This window comes from Lolium rigidum, chromosome 1 (assembly GCF_022539505.1).
Source record: "Lolium rigidum isolate FL_2022 chromosome 1, APGP_CSIRO_Lrig_0.1, whole genome shotgun sequence".
Classification (NCBI taxonomy): Eukaryota; Viridiplantae; Streptophyta; class Magnoliopsida; order Poales; family Poaceae; genus Lolium; species Lolium rigidum.
In genome coordinates this window covers 109,857,027-109,874,317 of record NC_061508.1, presented here as the reverse complement: position 1 = coordinate 109,874,317, position 17,291 = coordinate 109,857,027, and the positions used below count along the sequence as shown (strand labels likewise).

The 17,291-nt window shown below is 49.2% G+C and overlaps 1 protein-coding gene across 1 annotated transcript; it reads right to left on the bottom strand.

Annotated features, from left to right (window-relative positions):
• Window positions 1-783: 783 nt before the first annotated feature.
• LOC124650039 (RHOMBOID-like protein 2) lies at window positions 784-4,150 on the bottom strand. Its single transcript, XM_047189609.1, has 5 exons — window positions 3,774-4,150; window positions 2,642-2,805; window positions 1,646-1,812; window positions 1,315-1,562; window positions 784-1,139 (listed from the first exon to the last, which is right to left on the bottom strand). The coding sequence occupies exons 1-5, from the start codon at window positions 4,148-4,150 to the stop codon at window positions 1,031-1,033; spliced, it is 1,065 nt and encodes a 354-aa protein (XP_047045565.1). The 3' UTR covers window positions 784-1,030.
• Window positions 4,151-17,291: the final 13,141 nt, after the last annotated feature.

Below are 17,291 nucleotides of genomic sequence, written 5' to 3'. Positions count from 1 at the left end.
CAAAAAAAAAAAAAAACTAACTCCAAAGCATAGCTCCTGCAGTTTTTTCATTGTAACATGATTTTGACATGACACTTTCTTCTCGGCTCTGGACTGTGAGATAAATGGTGACAAATCAAAGGGGGCATCAACATCATGTAGATGTTGATTGGGTGTGGCACGGAACAAGGTATCAACCACAACATAACATCAAGCATGGCGGTGTGGTGTGGAGGCGAATGGAGGAAGCGATACCATGACAAAATAATAAATAGGGGATAAAGGTATAGAAGCACGGTGTGGCAGGGCAACAAGGAGGTTGTCGAAGAAGAAGGTGAGGAAAACGAAAGTATAGTACCATACAAGGATACTGACCGCTATGTTTCTTTAGTGAAAAAAAATGTTCTTAACAGGCTGGGTATTTCGTCACAAGGATGCCCAGTAGCCAAGGGTATGAATGTAAAATCACACCCAGCGCTTTGCCATCTTCTTGCGGAAGAAGTATGCCATGCCAAGAGAGAGAAGATGGAAGAAAAGAACCGAGTCTTCTCCACCAAGGAAGGCAAACTTGGTCAGGCTGAGGCTGAAAGCAGTTGCAACCAGCACTAGTACAGTAAGGTGGCATATACCTTTCTGCACCTAGGCAGTAATGAAATATCCTATGAAACGATCACACGATGAATCGAAGATGACGTGTGCTATTTTTATAATGATTTTTTATCTTGGCGGGACATTTTTGGGTTTTATTATAATGAATTCTAACTTGCAAGGATATATATAGTTCAGCAGACCACCGCAAATTGGGAGGAAAAAACAATGTACAATTACACCATTTAATTGCCTTGCGAGGAAACCGCAAACAGGTACAAGTTCAAATTACATCATCGGCTCATCGCGCATGATTTTACTTTATAGATGCAGGAGGTATTCGGCTATGTAAAGCACAAGTCTGATGCGGGTCTATAAACACACAAGCATAAAGAGAGAGGATCCCAGAGGATTCATGTATGGAGTATTTCGGAGAAACACCAAATGGATGGAACTGAACCGTCTAAGTGCACTTCCATCTGGATGTCGGTAAGCAGTTCAGGTACCGGCACCAGTGGCATCCATCGTTGCCGTTCTTGCCCTTGAAAAGCATCGCCAGGGAGACCGCGTACCTACATCAGAAGTCACCTCCCGTCAGGTTTAATAGCTTGTCGTTTGACAAGAGATCGCTCGTCCGAGCAATGATGTCAGTTTTGAATATTTCATCTCAAGTCAAATTATACAACTAAGTGAAATCTAGACTGCATACTAGCCTGCAGTATCTTCGGATAGAGTGGAGGGACTTACCCAACTAGAAGCAAGAGCAGTGCCGCGCCCCACAGAACATACTGGTACCTTCTGTACTTTGGAGGTTGATTAGTCTCTGGCAACTCATTACGTTCCATCCAACCAAACTGAGGCCTTGCCAGCAGCACAAACCCGAGAAGGAATCCAGTTACGAATCCACCAATGTGAGCAAAATTATCGGCGTGCGGCAGTATCCCGATCGCCAAATTGATCACAATTATAGACAGAAGAGTTATGATGGCTGCTGCCTGCAAAGAGCAAACGAGCTGAAACTTGCACCGAAACAACTGAATAGGAGTAAAATAAACCACAATGCCTTTCTTCTGCTGACCTTGTTGGAATAAATAGTCCAGTTCATAAATATCTCCGAGAGCATAGAGCCAAGTAGGCCAAACAGGGCTCCAGAGGCACCAACAGAGATGTTGTGGTTACGTAAGAACAGTGCAGACAGCACACTGCCGCCAAAGCCAGATAGCAGGTAGATGATCCCAATGCGGACTTGCAAGTGCGAAAAATGAAGTCAATGCACAGGGATTTACTATACACATTGGCATATTAAGTTGAAAAAATCACCATAAAAAAAAGAAGTCCAGCAAGATTATTCACAACTGTATACCTGATTGCTTTTCATTGTTTTCAAATAAAAACCAAGAAACCAAATTATTATCAGATTTGTGAAAGCAATGGCCTTATCTGGGAAAATCATATCTCAAGAGCTGTACACCACAGCTGGAAGAAATTGCAGCTGAGGCCTGAGGCGCGCCATCTACCAAGATTGACGACAGGAAGTGGCAGGGGAGTTTAGGGTCTGCTGACTGCTGGTGTGTGTGTGTTTGTGTGTTTTTTTGTTGGGATGTGTTTTGCATAACTTAGTTTCAGGATAGCACTATGTGTACTATTTGATAGGCATGCAAAGCCCCAAGTAATCTGTAAGGATGGTTGAGCTTGCTGCCCACTTCTGGGTGGTTTGTTGTGCCTTGCAGTTAAACTCTTGTAGTACCTTGGTTTCCATTAATAGAAATCAAGGAGAGACCCAATTATGGAGGTAAAAGTAGCAATCTAGTACATAGGAGTACCTAACATAAAGGTTCGGCATGGAATTAATCATACCAAACTACTTAGTTCAGATTGACATTATAGTTTCCACAAATACATATTACCAAGGCAGAACCAGTTCAAAGAATTACAATGCTAAAAACCATGAAACAGCCGAGAGAGAAATGAGCCTAGTGCTATAAAGGAGCAGAGTCAACCGAGGTACCTCAGTAAAGAACGTTTTCTGCAAAAATGGTAAAATGTACCAATTCAGAACTTGTGTGAAGCTTACCATAGCCAAATTGCTGTTCAAGGCGGATTCCGATGAACAGCAAGCTCAGCATGTTGATAACCAAGTGGATTAGACCAGCGTGCAGCCACATACAGCTGATTAGGCGCCATCCTTGGTGTTGATAAGCAACTTTGGCCCAGTTAAGAGCTCCCATCTTCTCCAAACTGCAAGATGGGTGTGATGTTAGGACTTGAGTCCATTTATCCCTAACATTTTCAAGATGAACAAAACTATACTGTGCTATTCCTAACCATAGCATTTCATAAACATAATGTAGCCCTGATTCTGGATGCCATTCCTAAGAAAACTACACCATCATTTCATAAACATAATATAGTCCTGATTGTGGATGCCATTCCTAAGAAAACGACACCATCAGGGCTTTATTAATTTAAAGTCAGGCAGTAATGCCTTTTATCCAAAAAAAAGAAAACTACACCATGCTATTCCTAACCATAGCATTCCATTTTCCTGCAGAAATCAACTAAACATGCTATTTCTAATCATAGCAATCCAATTTCAAGCTGCTAAGAAAACTGCCACGTGCTAGAATTACAAACCACGACAGAACAAATAAATAAATAAGTGAGGGAAGAAAACAAGTCCACGCCAATCATTATTCCACGAGGCACAGAATAAATAAAGAAATAAATAAATAACTCAATGCGGCCAACATACTACTACCGTAGCGTACCTATCTGCCAGTAAATAAGTGGCGTATCCACTAGAAAACAAATGGTAGAGAATAAAGTATGCATTTGTCAGTCGAATTGTTTCCAGGTATTTTCAATTAGCTAAAACAAAATAAATCACTGGAAACAGCAGTACATGCTACAAAGCGAAACTTACTAAGGAACGGTTCATGATGTCTACTCACCAGTTCAGAAGTAGTCATACAGATCTATTTATAGCTAACATTTGCCCAATTTGACCCATTTCCAACTACCAGCTACAGATTCAGTTTGAGTGTATAATGCTCTAAGCTCTAGCGATGACGCCTGAATTTTTTGCCTACACTACAAGCTTTCCTTTCAAACCCACCACAGAAATCCCAACTTCCCCTGTAACAAAAAAATATCATCCCCACATCTGAATTCGCATCAAACCAGGCAGATGTGAGGCGTATACGTACGTGGCGGAGGACGGGCCGAGGAGCGGGTTCTCGCGCAGCGGCTGGAAGGAGAACCGGCGGAGGAACCCGGCGACGCAGGTGGCGCGGCCGCCCAGGGTGCTCCCGTGGCTGGGGCAGTCGTTCTCGTACATCTCGACGGCGAACACGGCGACGCAGGCGCCGAGCAAGGTGGGCACGAGCCACGGCCACCACTGCCGGTCGTCGTACACCCCGGTGCCGTACGAGGAGGCGTACTGCAGGTACAGCGCGCCCGCGGGGTCCGCCTTCCCCTCGCCGCTGCCGCTCGCCACCTTCCCCACGCCGCTGCCGCTCGCCACCTTCCCCTCGCCGCCGCTGCTGCCGCTCGCCACCTTCTCCTCGCCGCTGCCGCTGGCCATCTTGCTCCTCTCGCTCGCGCACGTCTTGGGTGGCGGCACACGCGTGCGACGGCTAGGACTACTCCCTCTCGCTCTGCTCGCGGTTTGCGGCTCGCGGCCTGTAGTTATAGGCAGCTGCGGGGGGGAAGTGGAGACGGGCGGGGAAGCGGCGGGCGAGGTAGTGTTGGAGTGTAGGAGTAGTGGAGCTGGCGGTGGTTGGCGTTGAGCGCGGCTTGGCTTGGAAGCGAGCACGGGGTGATAAATGGTGGAGAGTGAGGTGAGATGCCCCGCCGACAGCGCCGGTGTGGCTGACTGTGAGGCTGGCGCCCGGGGACCGTTGGGCTGAGGGGCCGCCGGTCGGCGACGCCGCGCGGACGCGCCGTCGCTCTCGGTTTCGACGCAGTCGTGCCGGCGACTGTTTATTTATGGTTAGGACTACGCGGCGATTCTAGGGTGCACTCTAGCCTATAGGTCTCGGTGCATGTTGGTACCGTTAATTTTGGTGCTTTACTATTCGTTCTACAACGTTTCATTCATCCAGTTTGGTTGAGCTTTTGTTATGCTTTTGGAATGTGTGTCGGACTAAAACGCATTGGAACATGGTGAGACAGTGCAAGCTAGGTAGGATTGGAATGCATTGAACGCAATGAAACGGTGAACGCTAGGTTGAAGAAACAGTTCATGCTAGGTAGAATTGGAATGCATTGGAACATAGAATTGGAATGCATGGAAACATAATGAAACAATGCACATAGTTTCAAAAAATGAAACAATGCACACTGTTTCAAAAAAGAAGAAACAATCCACGGTAGGTAGCCACATTTCTCAGCTAGCAAGGTATCGCTAGCTGGATTGATTGACTGGACGTCACCAACAACCGATTTGAACTGGACGTCACGCATTTTCCCCTTTATTTTTGTCGTCAACTCGAAGTAGTTGGGCGGATAAGTTCAGTTGACAAAAACAGCACACTAGACATATCTATCTGATTTGTGTATGGTTCAAAAACTAGTGCAAACAAAGAGATAAGTAGCACAAACGTGTTAGTAGGAAAGGACACCACCACAACACGGTTAGCACCGCTGTTGTTGTCGCACATGATGATCAGTGGCGGAGCTAGGATTGGCGTTGAGTGATGTCAAAAGCCCCAGATAAGTGATAGATTAGGCCAGTGATGTCAACAGGTAGTATTATTAGGGTCGGAAGTTGTGTATTCAAAGCTGGCCTAACTATGTTAACCAAATTTATGTAATGCCAATTGACAATTATAGTCAATGACACACTAAAAGAGCACCTAATACATCCACTAGGAAGGTGAATTCGGTTGAAGAAGTAGATTCCTTGTCTAGTAAAATGGATGCCATACTTGCTTACACGTCTAAGCAAAATATTGATAATGTTCCTTTACAAGATGACAACTTGAAAAACCAACACGAACCAAATAAAAACCTCATTGAACAAGTAGCTAGCCATGGTACAATGATAGAGGAGCTAAATAAGTCTATTGCATCCATACTGATATTAACGGGTTGCAACATCAAGCGACATGCTTAGATAAAGATCTTTCTAAATTGGCTCATAATCAAGCAATATTGTTAAGCATGCCTGCATAAAAGCCAGGACCACCTATTGTGGACATGAATTCCATCATTATTACTGAAAATATGCCTTCTACTTTGGAAGATGAGTTTAATTATACTGATCTTCTCGAGCCACTTTTGCTATAACTTGGGTCTCTTACAAAAGAACCCAACACTTCAGAAAAAAGAAGAGAAACAATCACTTATGGCAATGAATGAGAAACAAGTAGAAGAAATTAAAATGCTTAGTGAAGTAAAAAAAACTCTACTAGATCTTGATAGATGTAGCTTGCGTGAACTTATTAATATATTAAAAAAATCTAATGACCCTTCACACTACAAGAAAAGTTCTGATAGACAACGTCTCAAAATCGTCCGCTAAGGGGTATTTTTCGTCGCCTATGGGCCTAACCCGACGATATGGGTTCTGTTGTCTAAAGTGCGTCAGGCAAAGTCCTACGACGATTTTTTCGGTCCGTCGCGCTAGGGCGCCCTTCCGCCACGGAAAATCGGACCGTTACAGAAGTGTTTCCGGGAGCCCGTTTACTGCTGGCGTCATGCAAACTGACACGTGGCGTACGCCGTTAATCGGCGATTAACGGCGTTAACCGACTGAAACCCCGTGGTAGATGGTAGGCCCACACGAGGCCTCGCCACGTCTTAAGCGGGCCGCCCATTAAGTTTGCGGGTCGGGCCAGCTGACTTAGTTTGACCCGGTCAACTATATAGCTCGAGCTGGTCCATTAGTTACGTGGGCCGGGCCTAACCTCTAAGGTTGACTAGTCAAAACATTAATGGGCCGGCCCACTAAGCATGTGGGCCGGGCCGAATGCACTCGTTTGACCGGTCAACAGGCAAAAGAGCCGGCCCACAAAACATGTGGGACCCACTTTCCTGTTATCGGACCGGCCCATTTACCAAGTGGGGTCCACCTTAAAGCAAGTGGGCCGGCCCAAGAAGTTATTGGGTCGGCCCACTAGCATGTGGGTCCCACTTTCCGCTATCGGCCGGCCCATTTAGTACGTGGGGTCCACATTAGATCAAATGGGCCGCCCACCAGCTGCGTGGGTCGGCCAAAGCAGCAGGTGGGTCCCACTTTCCCGTTAATGGGCCACCCATTTAGTATGTGGGGTCCACCTTATAGCAAGTGGGCCGCCCAACAAGATAGTGGGCTCGGGCCAAAAACACGAGTGGGTCCCACTTTCCAGCTAAAGGGCCTGCCCATTTAGTATGTGGGGTCCACCATATAGCAAGTGGGCCGGCCCAACAAGATAGTGGGCCGGGCCAAAAACACAAGTGGGTCCCACTTTCCAGTTAAAGGGCCGCCCATTTAGTATGTGGGGTCCACCATATAGCAAGTGGGCCGACCCAACAAGATAGTGGGCCGGGCCAAAAGCACAGGTGGGTCCCACTTTCCAGTTAAAGGGCCGGCCCATTTAGTATGTGGGGTCCACCATATAGCAAGTGGGCCGGCCCAACACGCTAGTGGGCCGGGCCAAAACACACAGGTGGGTTCCACTTTCCTTTTAAAGGGCCGGCCCATTTAGTATGTGGGGTCCATCATGTAGCAAGTGGGCCGGCCCAACAAGATAGTGGGCCGGGCCAAAAGCACAGGTGGGTCCCACTTTCCTGTTAACGGGCCGGCCAATAAGTAAGTGAGCCGACCCAAAATGAAAGTGGGTCCCACACTATCGTTAATGGGCCGCCCAATCTGTTATAGGGCCCTGGTTGTTTGACTAGTCAACTTGCATTAAATTTCATGAGCCTAAAATCTGATATCAATGATACACACAATTACATACACAAATAAAATAACTAGGAAAATTACAAGGCAATTTTATGTGCACAAATAAAAAAATTACATAGAATCATTGAGGACTTCTATTAGCATCATCAATAACACGTTGACATTTGGCAATCGCCTTGATTGAATCTTGTGTACTCTTGGTCAACATATCAGCTACAGACCTTAAAGCAACAATACCATGTCTTTTATAAAGTACAAACCTTGAGATGTTCACCTGTTTGATGAAAGGAATGGTCTAGGTTGACGGCTATGAGAGGATGCATCAGAAGAAAGATCAGAACTTTTTGTGGGCCTCTCTATTAATGAAGATTGCTTCATCAGAACTGCATTCTGATAATAATGCAAAAAGAGTTAAACGATGAACTATGCAAACATGTATTAAGCATTGTCGATATGAGATAGTCACAAGTACTAAGCTACGTACTTACATTATATCGTTGCATAGGCTCACGCTCGAACCTTTTTTGCGCTCTATCTTCTACTAAGGACTTCTTCATTACAACCGCATTCTAGTAATATTGCAAAAATAGTTACAAAAGTGAACTATTCAAACATTTATTATGCAATGTAGATATAAGATAATAACAAGTTGCATAAATAAGACAATGTATGGAACTTGTACTAAGCAGACTTACATCATAATGTTGCACAGGGTCGCTTTGGCGACTATCTTCTAATGATGATTGCTTCACTAAAAATGCATTCTGGTAATATTGCAAAAATAGTTACAACAATTAACTATTCAAACATGTATTACGCAATGTAGAGATCAGATAACAAAGATGTAGCGAACATACCGGCTCGTCGCAGTCCTTCTCTTGCGTGCACTAGTCGTGGTCGACATGCATGTCATTTTAGGTTCAGCCATCAAGTGAAATGCTAATCCTCCTCGCTCCATTGTCCTTAATCCGTGTTTAGATATCACATTTAAGACCAAGTCACCGGTTTCAAATAACAAAAAACTTGAGCCGCCAAATGAATAAGCCAATATTTACCGTATATCGATTAAAACCAACTAGATGTTGCTTTGCATGAGATACGCTTTCGTACATTCAGATTTAGAGTAGGGTAATGCCAAGGTTTTCCACATAAAGTAAATTGGCATTAAGAATGACCAAATGTCGGTTCAAATCACCTTCAGCAGCTTGCTCGAAGACAAGCATATCAAATAGGCAGTAAACATAGTAAAGCATGGATGGCATTGCTATGGCAGTAGTTCCAAGTGTTAATCTCTTGCATAAGGAACAATGCATATAGGTTATAGATAATAACGGAAGTAAGCCGCCAAAGTTACCAACCAAGAACTCAGATTCCAACCTTCCCTAGCGTCCCCGCCGTTAATGTTGGATATTCTAATAAGTGGTTCGCATGATCAATCCCTAGGAAAAATAACATTGACAAGTTAGTCTACGATAATACAAAGACCAGACATGCACGCAAAGAATAACTATACAAGCCGTGCGACAGAGCATTCATGGAAAAAAATAGCTATAAGCTAAAGACGAGGTATAAGAGCAAGCAGATTGAAAATGCACATAGCATGATTATAAAAGCAGAGGTGCGAATAGCAGTACACGAGAAAACAACTAGCGGCTAGCGGTGAGCTAATGACGTGGTATAAGAAAAACCAGATTGGAAATGCCCATAGCATGACTATAAAAGGAATAGCATGCAAGCACAAAAACAAGTTGGCAGCAAATGAATGGGTCCCCTATAAATATGTGGATGCACACAGGTGTCGTAGAATGAACATGATGGTAGCGACCGGATAATGCTTTGGTACCGTACAATATTTAAACGAACTTCATGCGAAGTAACACATCAAGAAATTTAATGGCATGTGAGATCCGCAAATAACTACACAAAACATGGCTAAAGAAACACCGCGATCTAACGGCCAGACGTACTAACCAAGCCGCGGCGGGGTGGACGAGGGCGGCAACTTGCATTCCAAGATAGCTGGCGAACGCGGGAGACGATGAGTCGACCTCGTTTCGCAGAGAAGCGGGCGTTAGTGAAGCGCATCTCGGTTGGCCGGCAAGGGATTCGGTGAAGTTGATAGCGCCCGCTGCGCCGAGGTAGTCGATGGAATAGATCGGCTTCTGTGGAGGGGGGGGGGCGCGGTGAAGTAGACACGGTTCCGTTGGAGAGGATCCGGTGCGTCGACAGGAAAGGTGTTGATTGCTACGCTGTGGATGAGGTCGGCGATGAAGCAGATCCGTCGGTGGCGAGGTCGGCGGTGAAGCAGATCCGTCGGTGGGGAGGTCGGCGGTGAAGCAGATCCGTCGGTGGCGAGGGCGGCGGGGGAGCGGATCAGTGGGTGGACAGCCAACACGATCAAGGCTACGCTGTGGAGGAGTATGCCGACGGCGAGCAGCATCTAGTACCGTAGAGAGTCGAGCTTTGGCGTGTGAGAGTATTTTTGAGTTAATGGGGCGAATGGTTGGTGGGTGGGTGTGGGCCTCGTGGGGAGGGTTCGGGATCTAGGCAAGATATTTCATTGTTACCGAATGAGCCCTCCATGGTCGGTGGGTTGTAGCTTCCGGACCAGGGTTAAAAGGGTAAAACTGGTCACGGGATTTTCGAATGGATGCGACGGGATGATTTGGCGCGCGGCCGAAATTTTCGCTTCAAGCTACGAGCAGTAACGACAAAAATAATGTTCTTCCCCGGGAGCTCTCATTTCTTCCTCTTCTCTTTCTCTCTCGAGTCTCTCCCACTCCCCGGCTCCTCTCCCCTTCTCTCCCGGCAGCCTCGCCGACCGGAGACGAGGCCGACTTTATATCGTACACCCTCCGAACTAAATTAATTGATTCAACTTTCCTTAGACGTGTATGTATCTCGAGTAAAAACATGTGTGGATACATCCATATTTAGATAAGCAAAGTTGAGTCGGCTTAATTTGGATCCGAGGGAGTTCATGTTGCCGTAAGCTTAGATCCAGATGTTTCCCATGAGCAGTAATGGCGCAATGGAGTCGGGGATCTCGTCATCGGCTTCAGTATCCGGCCTATGGTGAATCTGGTGGATCTTGTCGGCCAAACCCCGATCTCGGTGCCATCAAGGTGATGGTGCTAACGGTGAGGCTTGCTTTGGTCAGGCTTCGTATCCGGCCAATGGGGAAGTCAAGCCGCTAACGTTCACAAGCTCGGGGCATACGACGGCCGTTGACTGCCAAAACCCACCTGGCGGGCAGCGGCCTTGTCAACACCGTAGAGCCGGAAGAGCCTAGAGCTGCGGCTGGCCGAGACCCCTCCGAGCGACGGCCCGCAATGCTCTTCTCGGTCACACGCGGCGCTGCGAGTGCAGGGCGTGCCACCCGACCTATACCCGGTCGGAAGGTGATGAGGATGCCTCGCTTAGTTTCCCCGCAGTGGCATACATGTAAACGTTAAATACGAGCCTCGATCGGCTCTCAGTAATCTCCGTGAATCGGCTCAAAGAGCCGATCCACCCATGATCCGTACGGGGTGCACGAATACTTGGTGGTCCCGCTTGATCAAGATGAAGCTAATGAGATCTACGACGATTTAGGGTTTTCACCGCATAATCGGATCATCCTACTCCAGGTTGGGCCTTGCGGCCACGCACGGTGCTCGTAAGTCCGATCCTAAACAAGGCCAAAAACCAACATGAAGTTGATCCTAGGAACATCCCGTTTAGGACTTGCGAACGCCACCCTACGTGCCACCGGATCCTCCCCCTTTGTAAGGCCTAACTATTGCAGATATTAAACTAATCCTTGTAGAACAAGGAGCAATCGTAACGGATCGATCTACTAAATAATGATCAAGCGGGTGCCGCCCCCACACCCGAGATAGGCGTGAGGGCGGCTAGATATGCAAGGGTTGCACTACGTAAGCATGCTTAAACGAAGAACAATGCTAACCCTAACACATCTAATGATAACTACGTTGCTCTCCATCAAAAACGCTTCAAGCACGAGCAACGCATGAACAACGTAGCTTAGGCCGCCTAGATCGCAAGATGCGATCTAGGCAGCATGTCGCTTACTCCGATAGAAACCCTCGAGACGAAGGAGTTGGCGATGCGCCGAGATTGGTTTGTTTTTGGGGTTGAACGTGAGTTGTTGTTTATTCCATAAACCCTAGATACATATTTATAGTCCAAATGGACTTTCTAATGTGGGCGTGCACTAAACCGTGCACGAGATAAACTCTAACTTCTAAACCGATACACAATCTATTATATTAAGATACACGGGCTAACTAGCCCAAATTCTCCGTGCAAGGCCGCTTCATAGTTCTTCCATATGTAATCTCCCAAGCCCATCTTGATCGCGGCCCACCTCCCCGATTTAGCCAAAATCCGGTGATAACACATGCCCCCCTGGTTTTGGTAATGATAATTTCAAAACCACTCGTTTTTTCCTCGTAGGGGTCGTATCACTACAGAGCGGAACCGTCGCAGCATGCCTCATCATGACGACTTGCCTTCCCAACTTCTCTCGCACGATTTGACAGCTTTGGCACCATGTCCTCGAGAACCGCTCGGAAATTAAAAACCCCCACCTCCTTTTATTTAGCCGCAACGAACAGCTCTCTTCTTTACCCCTTCCGCAGTGGCACTCCAAAAACCCTCCCCGCAACCATGTCCTCTTCCTCTTCCTCTTCTTCTTCGTCGGATCTTTCCCACGTGTCTTCTCCCATCCGAGAGTCGACGCCCTCGTGGGGTACGCAAGCGGCGTACGACATCCTTGCCCCGACAAAGTGGGACAAAGAGGACCATGACTCCTCCGTCTGGTCCGAGGATGACAAATCCCAAACCGACGGGGAGAGCGACCTCCGCTTCCTTGCCGACGAGGAAGCGGTGGTGGAGAGCGAAGACGACCGCCTCTCCTGGGCGGACTTCACCACCTCCGAGGAGGTGAAGGAGGAGGGAGAGGAGGAGGAGGATGAAGACAGCTCCTCCGACGAGCCGCCGGCCAAACGCCGCCACCTCTGGCACGGGAACTTCAGCGACGTCGATAGTGACGACGATGCTGACGAAGAGGATGAAGACGACGAGGGTCCTATCGGCGGCCGCCGGAGCAGCGATGACGAGCCGGGCAGGAGCAGCGCGCCAGCGATGGCGATGACGGCGACGACGACGATGACGAGGGCAGCTAGCGGCCCCTAGATAGGGTCTTAGCATAGGGCTAGCAGTAGCAGCACGGGGCAATGTATCCCCCTGGTCTTTCCTTTTGAGAGCAATCAGCTCTTCTCTCGTAAGAAATCTGGCTTATCAATGAAGAAATTCCCCAACTCGATTTTGCCGATTCCCTTTATGATAATTTAGCCGATTGTCTTCCCTCCCGATTCTCGCCGATTGCCACACCGGACAATGCCCAACAAGCCGATGGCATCGCATCGGTCTCCCACACTAAATTTCGAGATAGATCCACCCGCACCCAAACTCCTTGCCACACAAGGCCAAGCCTTACTCGCGCGAATCCACAGCATCTCACTCAAGATGACATGTTGAACCTAGCGGCAGAACTCCTCGAAATAATGTCGGTCTCCTTTTCATTATCCTCTCCGAATTCTCGCTCGTTCAGCTCCGACAGCCTTCCTTCTACAATAAACACCGTCTTTTGAACGAGCCGTCACGAAGAGTGGGCCCACTTCGACGAGTTGGTTAGACCTCGAGGGCGAGCCGCCCCCGAGCCTCAGCCAAGGCGAGGATAAAGGACTGGATCATCACCATTGAGATTTCGGGGCGGGCTCAACCTTGTCCAAGAGAGCTATCCCGCAGGCCACCAGCCGATCACCTCCCTTCCGTTGAGGGTCCATACAGCCCGATCCAAGCAGGCTATGATAATTTTGCAACATAAGCACCATTCTTCGGGTAACTTGTGGTGCGTAGTTCGGCCGATCCCAACGAAATCGGCTCCCCGGAGCGCAGACCTTCAAGGTGAGCTGCCCCCCGGCCTTTAAGGTGAGAATAGCAGCGAGCCGATCACGTCAATCATCCTTGGTTTCCAACTCGCAACGCCGTATCAACCGATTCGAACAAATCGGCTCTTTAGAGTGAGGGAATTTCAGTGGCGAGCCGCCCTCCCCGAGCTTTTTCAGATCCAAACCTTGCGCCTTGCCGATCGGATCGGCTCATCATCTTCGGCAAGTCGAAGCGACTTCCGGTGAGAACGTCTTCGCATTTCCGACACCCTCCGTACTCTTGGAGGGAACTAGCCCCTCGCTCTTAAGTCGATGTCTATGCATCGGCTATTCCTGAAAATTTTCGAATTTTTTCGGCCGACTTGTGTATCGGCCCCCATGCTCCAATATCCACCATCAAAGGATGAGACTCTTCTACCGCATACCCTCGTGTTTTATCCACTTGGCGCCCCCGAGCCGATTCTCGTCAAGAGATTTGATGACATCGGCTCGATGGACCGTGAATGTGTTGAACCCGTGCAAGTATGGATGGTGAGGATATTCGCGGCCGATTACTGGAATCGGCCTCCACGCTGTTTGCTCAGTGAAGGTTTTGTACTGTTCCTTCATAGACCCTTGGGGCCGATCACAAGGATCAGCCTCGACAATCTTGCACATCGCTTGGCTTCAACTACATGGTCAGGACAGTGGATAAAACTAGCTTAACCCTTCCCTTTGTCACATCGATGCGCTCGCAGTCGTCCAATTTGATGCCTGAGAGGGGTTCTTGGCCTCGCCGCTTCCCATGCGTTCATGCCAGCCGTTGAAACTTCGGCCGAGTCGTCGGCTTGGACGACCTCTACCTCATCACCATCCCACTGTATTATGCATTGGTGCATCGTGGAGGGAATGCAGCAGCTTGGCGTGGATCCAATCTCTTCCCAGCAAAACAAAGCATAACCGCTCGTGCTATCAACGATAAAGAACGCCGTAGGGATGGTTTTTCTTCCTACGGTCGATCCACATTCGGAACTCCTTGTGCCTCGTACGCTTGGCCGTTGAAGTCACTCAACGTTACGTTGGTTTTGATTAGATCCGAACTCGAGCGCCCCGACCGACGTAGCATAGAGTACGGCATGATGTTAACTCGCCGCTCCGTGTCCACCAAGATCCTCGTTCACCGGCCTCCCATCGATATATCCTCGTAAGTACAGGGCCTTCGGATGCCTCGTAGCTCCCGTCTCGTGGCTTCTCAAAGATAACCGGCCGTGGGCCGCGATCAAGTTGTGCCACGGATGTCTCATCTAATCTCGGAGCACCGAACTCCGACGGGAGGATAAACACCATATTTGTGCCGGCCCGATGTTTCATCATCGGCTTTTCTCTCGCTCGGGCGCCACTCTTTTCTTTGTGGCTCACCCTCCTCGTCCGGGATTCGCAGAATTTTGGCGGCCGCATCAGGCCGTGCCTTCCTTAGCGTGCGCAGGTATAATCTTTCAGTTTCTTCCAACTCACGCAGACGCTGGACTTTTTGCTTCTGGGAACGGCTGAGCCCATCAGGGCACCATCTGGGCTGATGATATTTGTATTCTTCACCACCGTCCTCCAGCTCCTCGAGATCTTCTATCTGAGGGGACTCAGCACGCTTGTTCCGATGCGGGAAAGGCCCTAGCCGGCTGAACACGTACACGTTAGCGGCACCCTTCTTCCTTTGTTTGCATTCCGGGCAGTCCTCGATTGTTGGCAATCGGCTCATCCCCGAGTCCCGAGCAATGTTTGAAGAACGGGCAGTCCCAGTGCCTATCCATGTCACTCTGCCCCCTTGGCTTCCCTTCGGCGCGACGATCGTACCCGTTGTTGCTTCTACCATGTTGGCGGTACCTTCCGACCTCGGCATCGACCGGAAATTCCTTTCATCGTCGGCGTCGTAGCGCCGACGTCGGTCGTGGTGTTGCTCGTATTTGTTGAGAGGGTGCTTGGAGTGTGGGCGTTGATACCGCATGCTCCTTATTCCCCCTCTTGCCGGGTACCGCCTCGTCCTCACATCGGGGTTGGTCGCGCGGATCGGCCCCCTCTTCATCCTTGCCACGGGAGTGGCCGCTTCTGTTTCCTCTTTGTCATGGCGGCTTGCGCATCCTCGCCACATTGACACCAAAGGAAAACTTTGGCTGATCTATGGGGTGGCTGAGATCCACCGTGTCGACACCGGGACCCGACGTGGGTTTCTACCGAGCTCGATGTCGTGCGGCCGGGTCTTCTCGGCGGAGCCGATGAGTTCGGTTCCACGGGTTGCCTTGATCCCGTCATGTTTCCTTCTCGAGCTCCTTGGGCAGATCCCCATGCTTCAAAGACCCGGTGTGCTCCTCCGACGGGGTGGAGAGATCTCTCCCATCAAGTGCGCCTTCGGCGTGGAACCCCTCCCCCTGACGCCATGGGAGTGGGTTCGGTGGGAAGAGCCGAAGAGTGCGGCTTCGAGGATGGCTTTGATCTCGTCGCATGTGACTGGCGCGCCGTCCGCCATCTCAGACGGAGATGGCGATGTGGTTGATGTAGACGAGGGTCCCACCGGGCGTGCCAGAATGTGTTGACTGCCAAAACCCACCGGCGGGCAGCGGCCTTGTCAACACCGTAGAGCCGGGAAGAGCCTAGAGCTGCGGCTGGCTGAGACCCCTCCGAGCGACGGCCCGCAATGCTCTTCCGGTCACACGCGGCGTTGCGAAGTGCAAGGGCGTGCCACCTGACCTATACCCGGTCGGGAAGGTGATGAGGATGCCTCGCTTAGTTTCTCGCGGGGCATACATGTAAACGTTAAATACGAGCCTCGATCGGCTCTCGGGTAATCTCGTGAATCGGCTCAAAGAGCCGATACACCCATGATCCGTACGGGGTGCACGAATACTTGGTGGTCCCGCTTGATCAAGATGAAGCTAATGAGATCTACGACGATTTAGGGTTTTCACCGCATAATCGGATCATCCTACTCCGAGTTGGGCCTTGCGGCCACGCACGGTGCTCGTAAGCCGATCCTAAACAAGGCCAAAAACCAACATGAAGTTGATCCTAGGAACATCCCGTTTAGGACTTGCGAACGCCACCCTACGTGCCACTCGGATCCTCCCCCTTTGTAAGGCCTAACTATTGCGGATATTAAACTAATCCTTGTAGAACAAGGAGCAATCGTAACGGATCGGATCTACTAAATAATGATCAAGCGGGGTGCCGCCCCCACACCTGAGATAGGCGTGAGGGCGGCTAGATATGCAAGGGTTGCACTACGTAAGCATGCTTAAACGAAGAACAATGCTAACCCTAACACATCTAATGATAACTACGTTGCTCGCCATCAAAAACGCTTCAAGTACGAGCAACGCATGAACAACGTGGGGCTTGTGCTGCCTAGATCGCAAGATGCGATCTAGGCAGCATGTCGCTACCCGATAGAAACCCTCGAGACGAAGGAGTTGGCGATGCGCCGAGATTGGTTTGTTTTTGGGGTTGAACGTGAGTTGTTGTTTATTCCATAAACCCTAGATACATATTTATAGTCCAGCGGACTTTCTAATGTGGGCGTGCACTAAACCGTGCACGAGATAAACTCTAACTTCTAAACCGATACACAATCTATTATATTAAGATACACGGGCTAACTAGCCCAAATTCTCCGTGCAAGGCCGCTTCATAGTTCTTCCATATGTAATCTCCCAAGCCCATCTTGATCGCGGCCCACCTCCTGATTTAGCCAAAATCTGGTGATAACAACGGCGTCATCCGTCTTGCCCGTGAACATCTTGGCCTTTCAGCGGCCCTTCTCAGAGCCAATATGCCGTTGCTGAGGCCCTTCTTCTCCTTCGTCCTGGCGACTACCGGCGACACCATCCCAAGTGGTGCGTCCCCGACGA

Coding starts and splice junctions, on each gene's coding strand:
- LOC124650039 (XM_047189609.1), bottom strand. CDS start 4,150: ATGGCCAGCGGCAGCGGCGAGGAGAAGGTGGCGAGCGGCAGCAGCGGC. Junction 2,806..3,773: donor CTCGGCCCGTCCTCCGCCAC/GTACGTATACGC, acceptor CCCATCTTGCAG/TTTGGAGAAGATGGGAGCTC. Junction 1,140..1,314: donor CTGCTCTTGCTTCTAGTTGG/GTAAGTCCCTCC, acceptor CTTCTGATGTAG/GTACGCGGTCTCCCTGGCGA.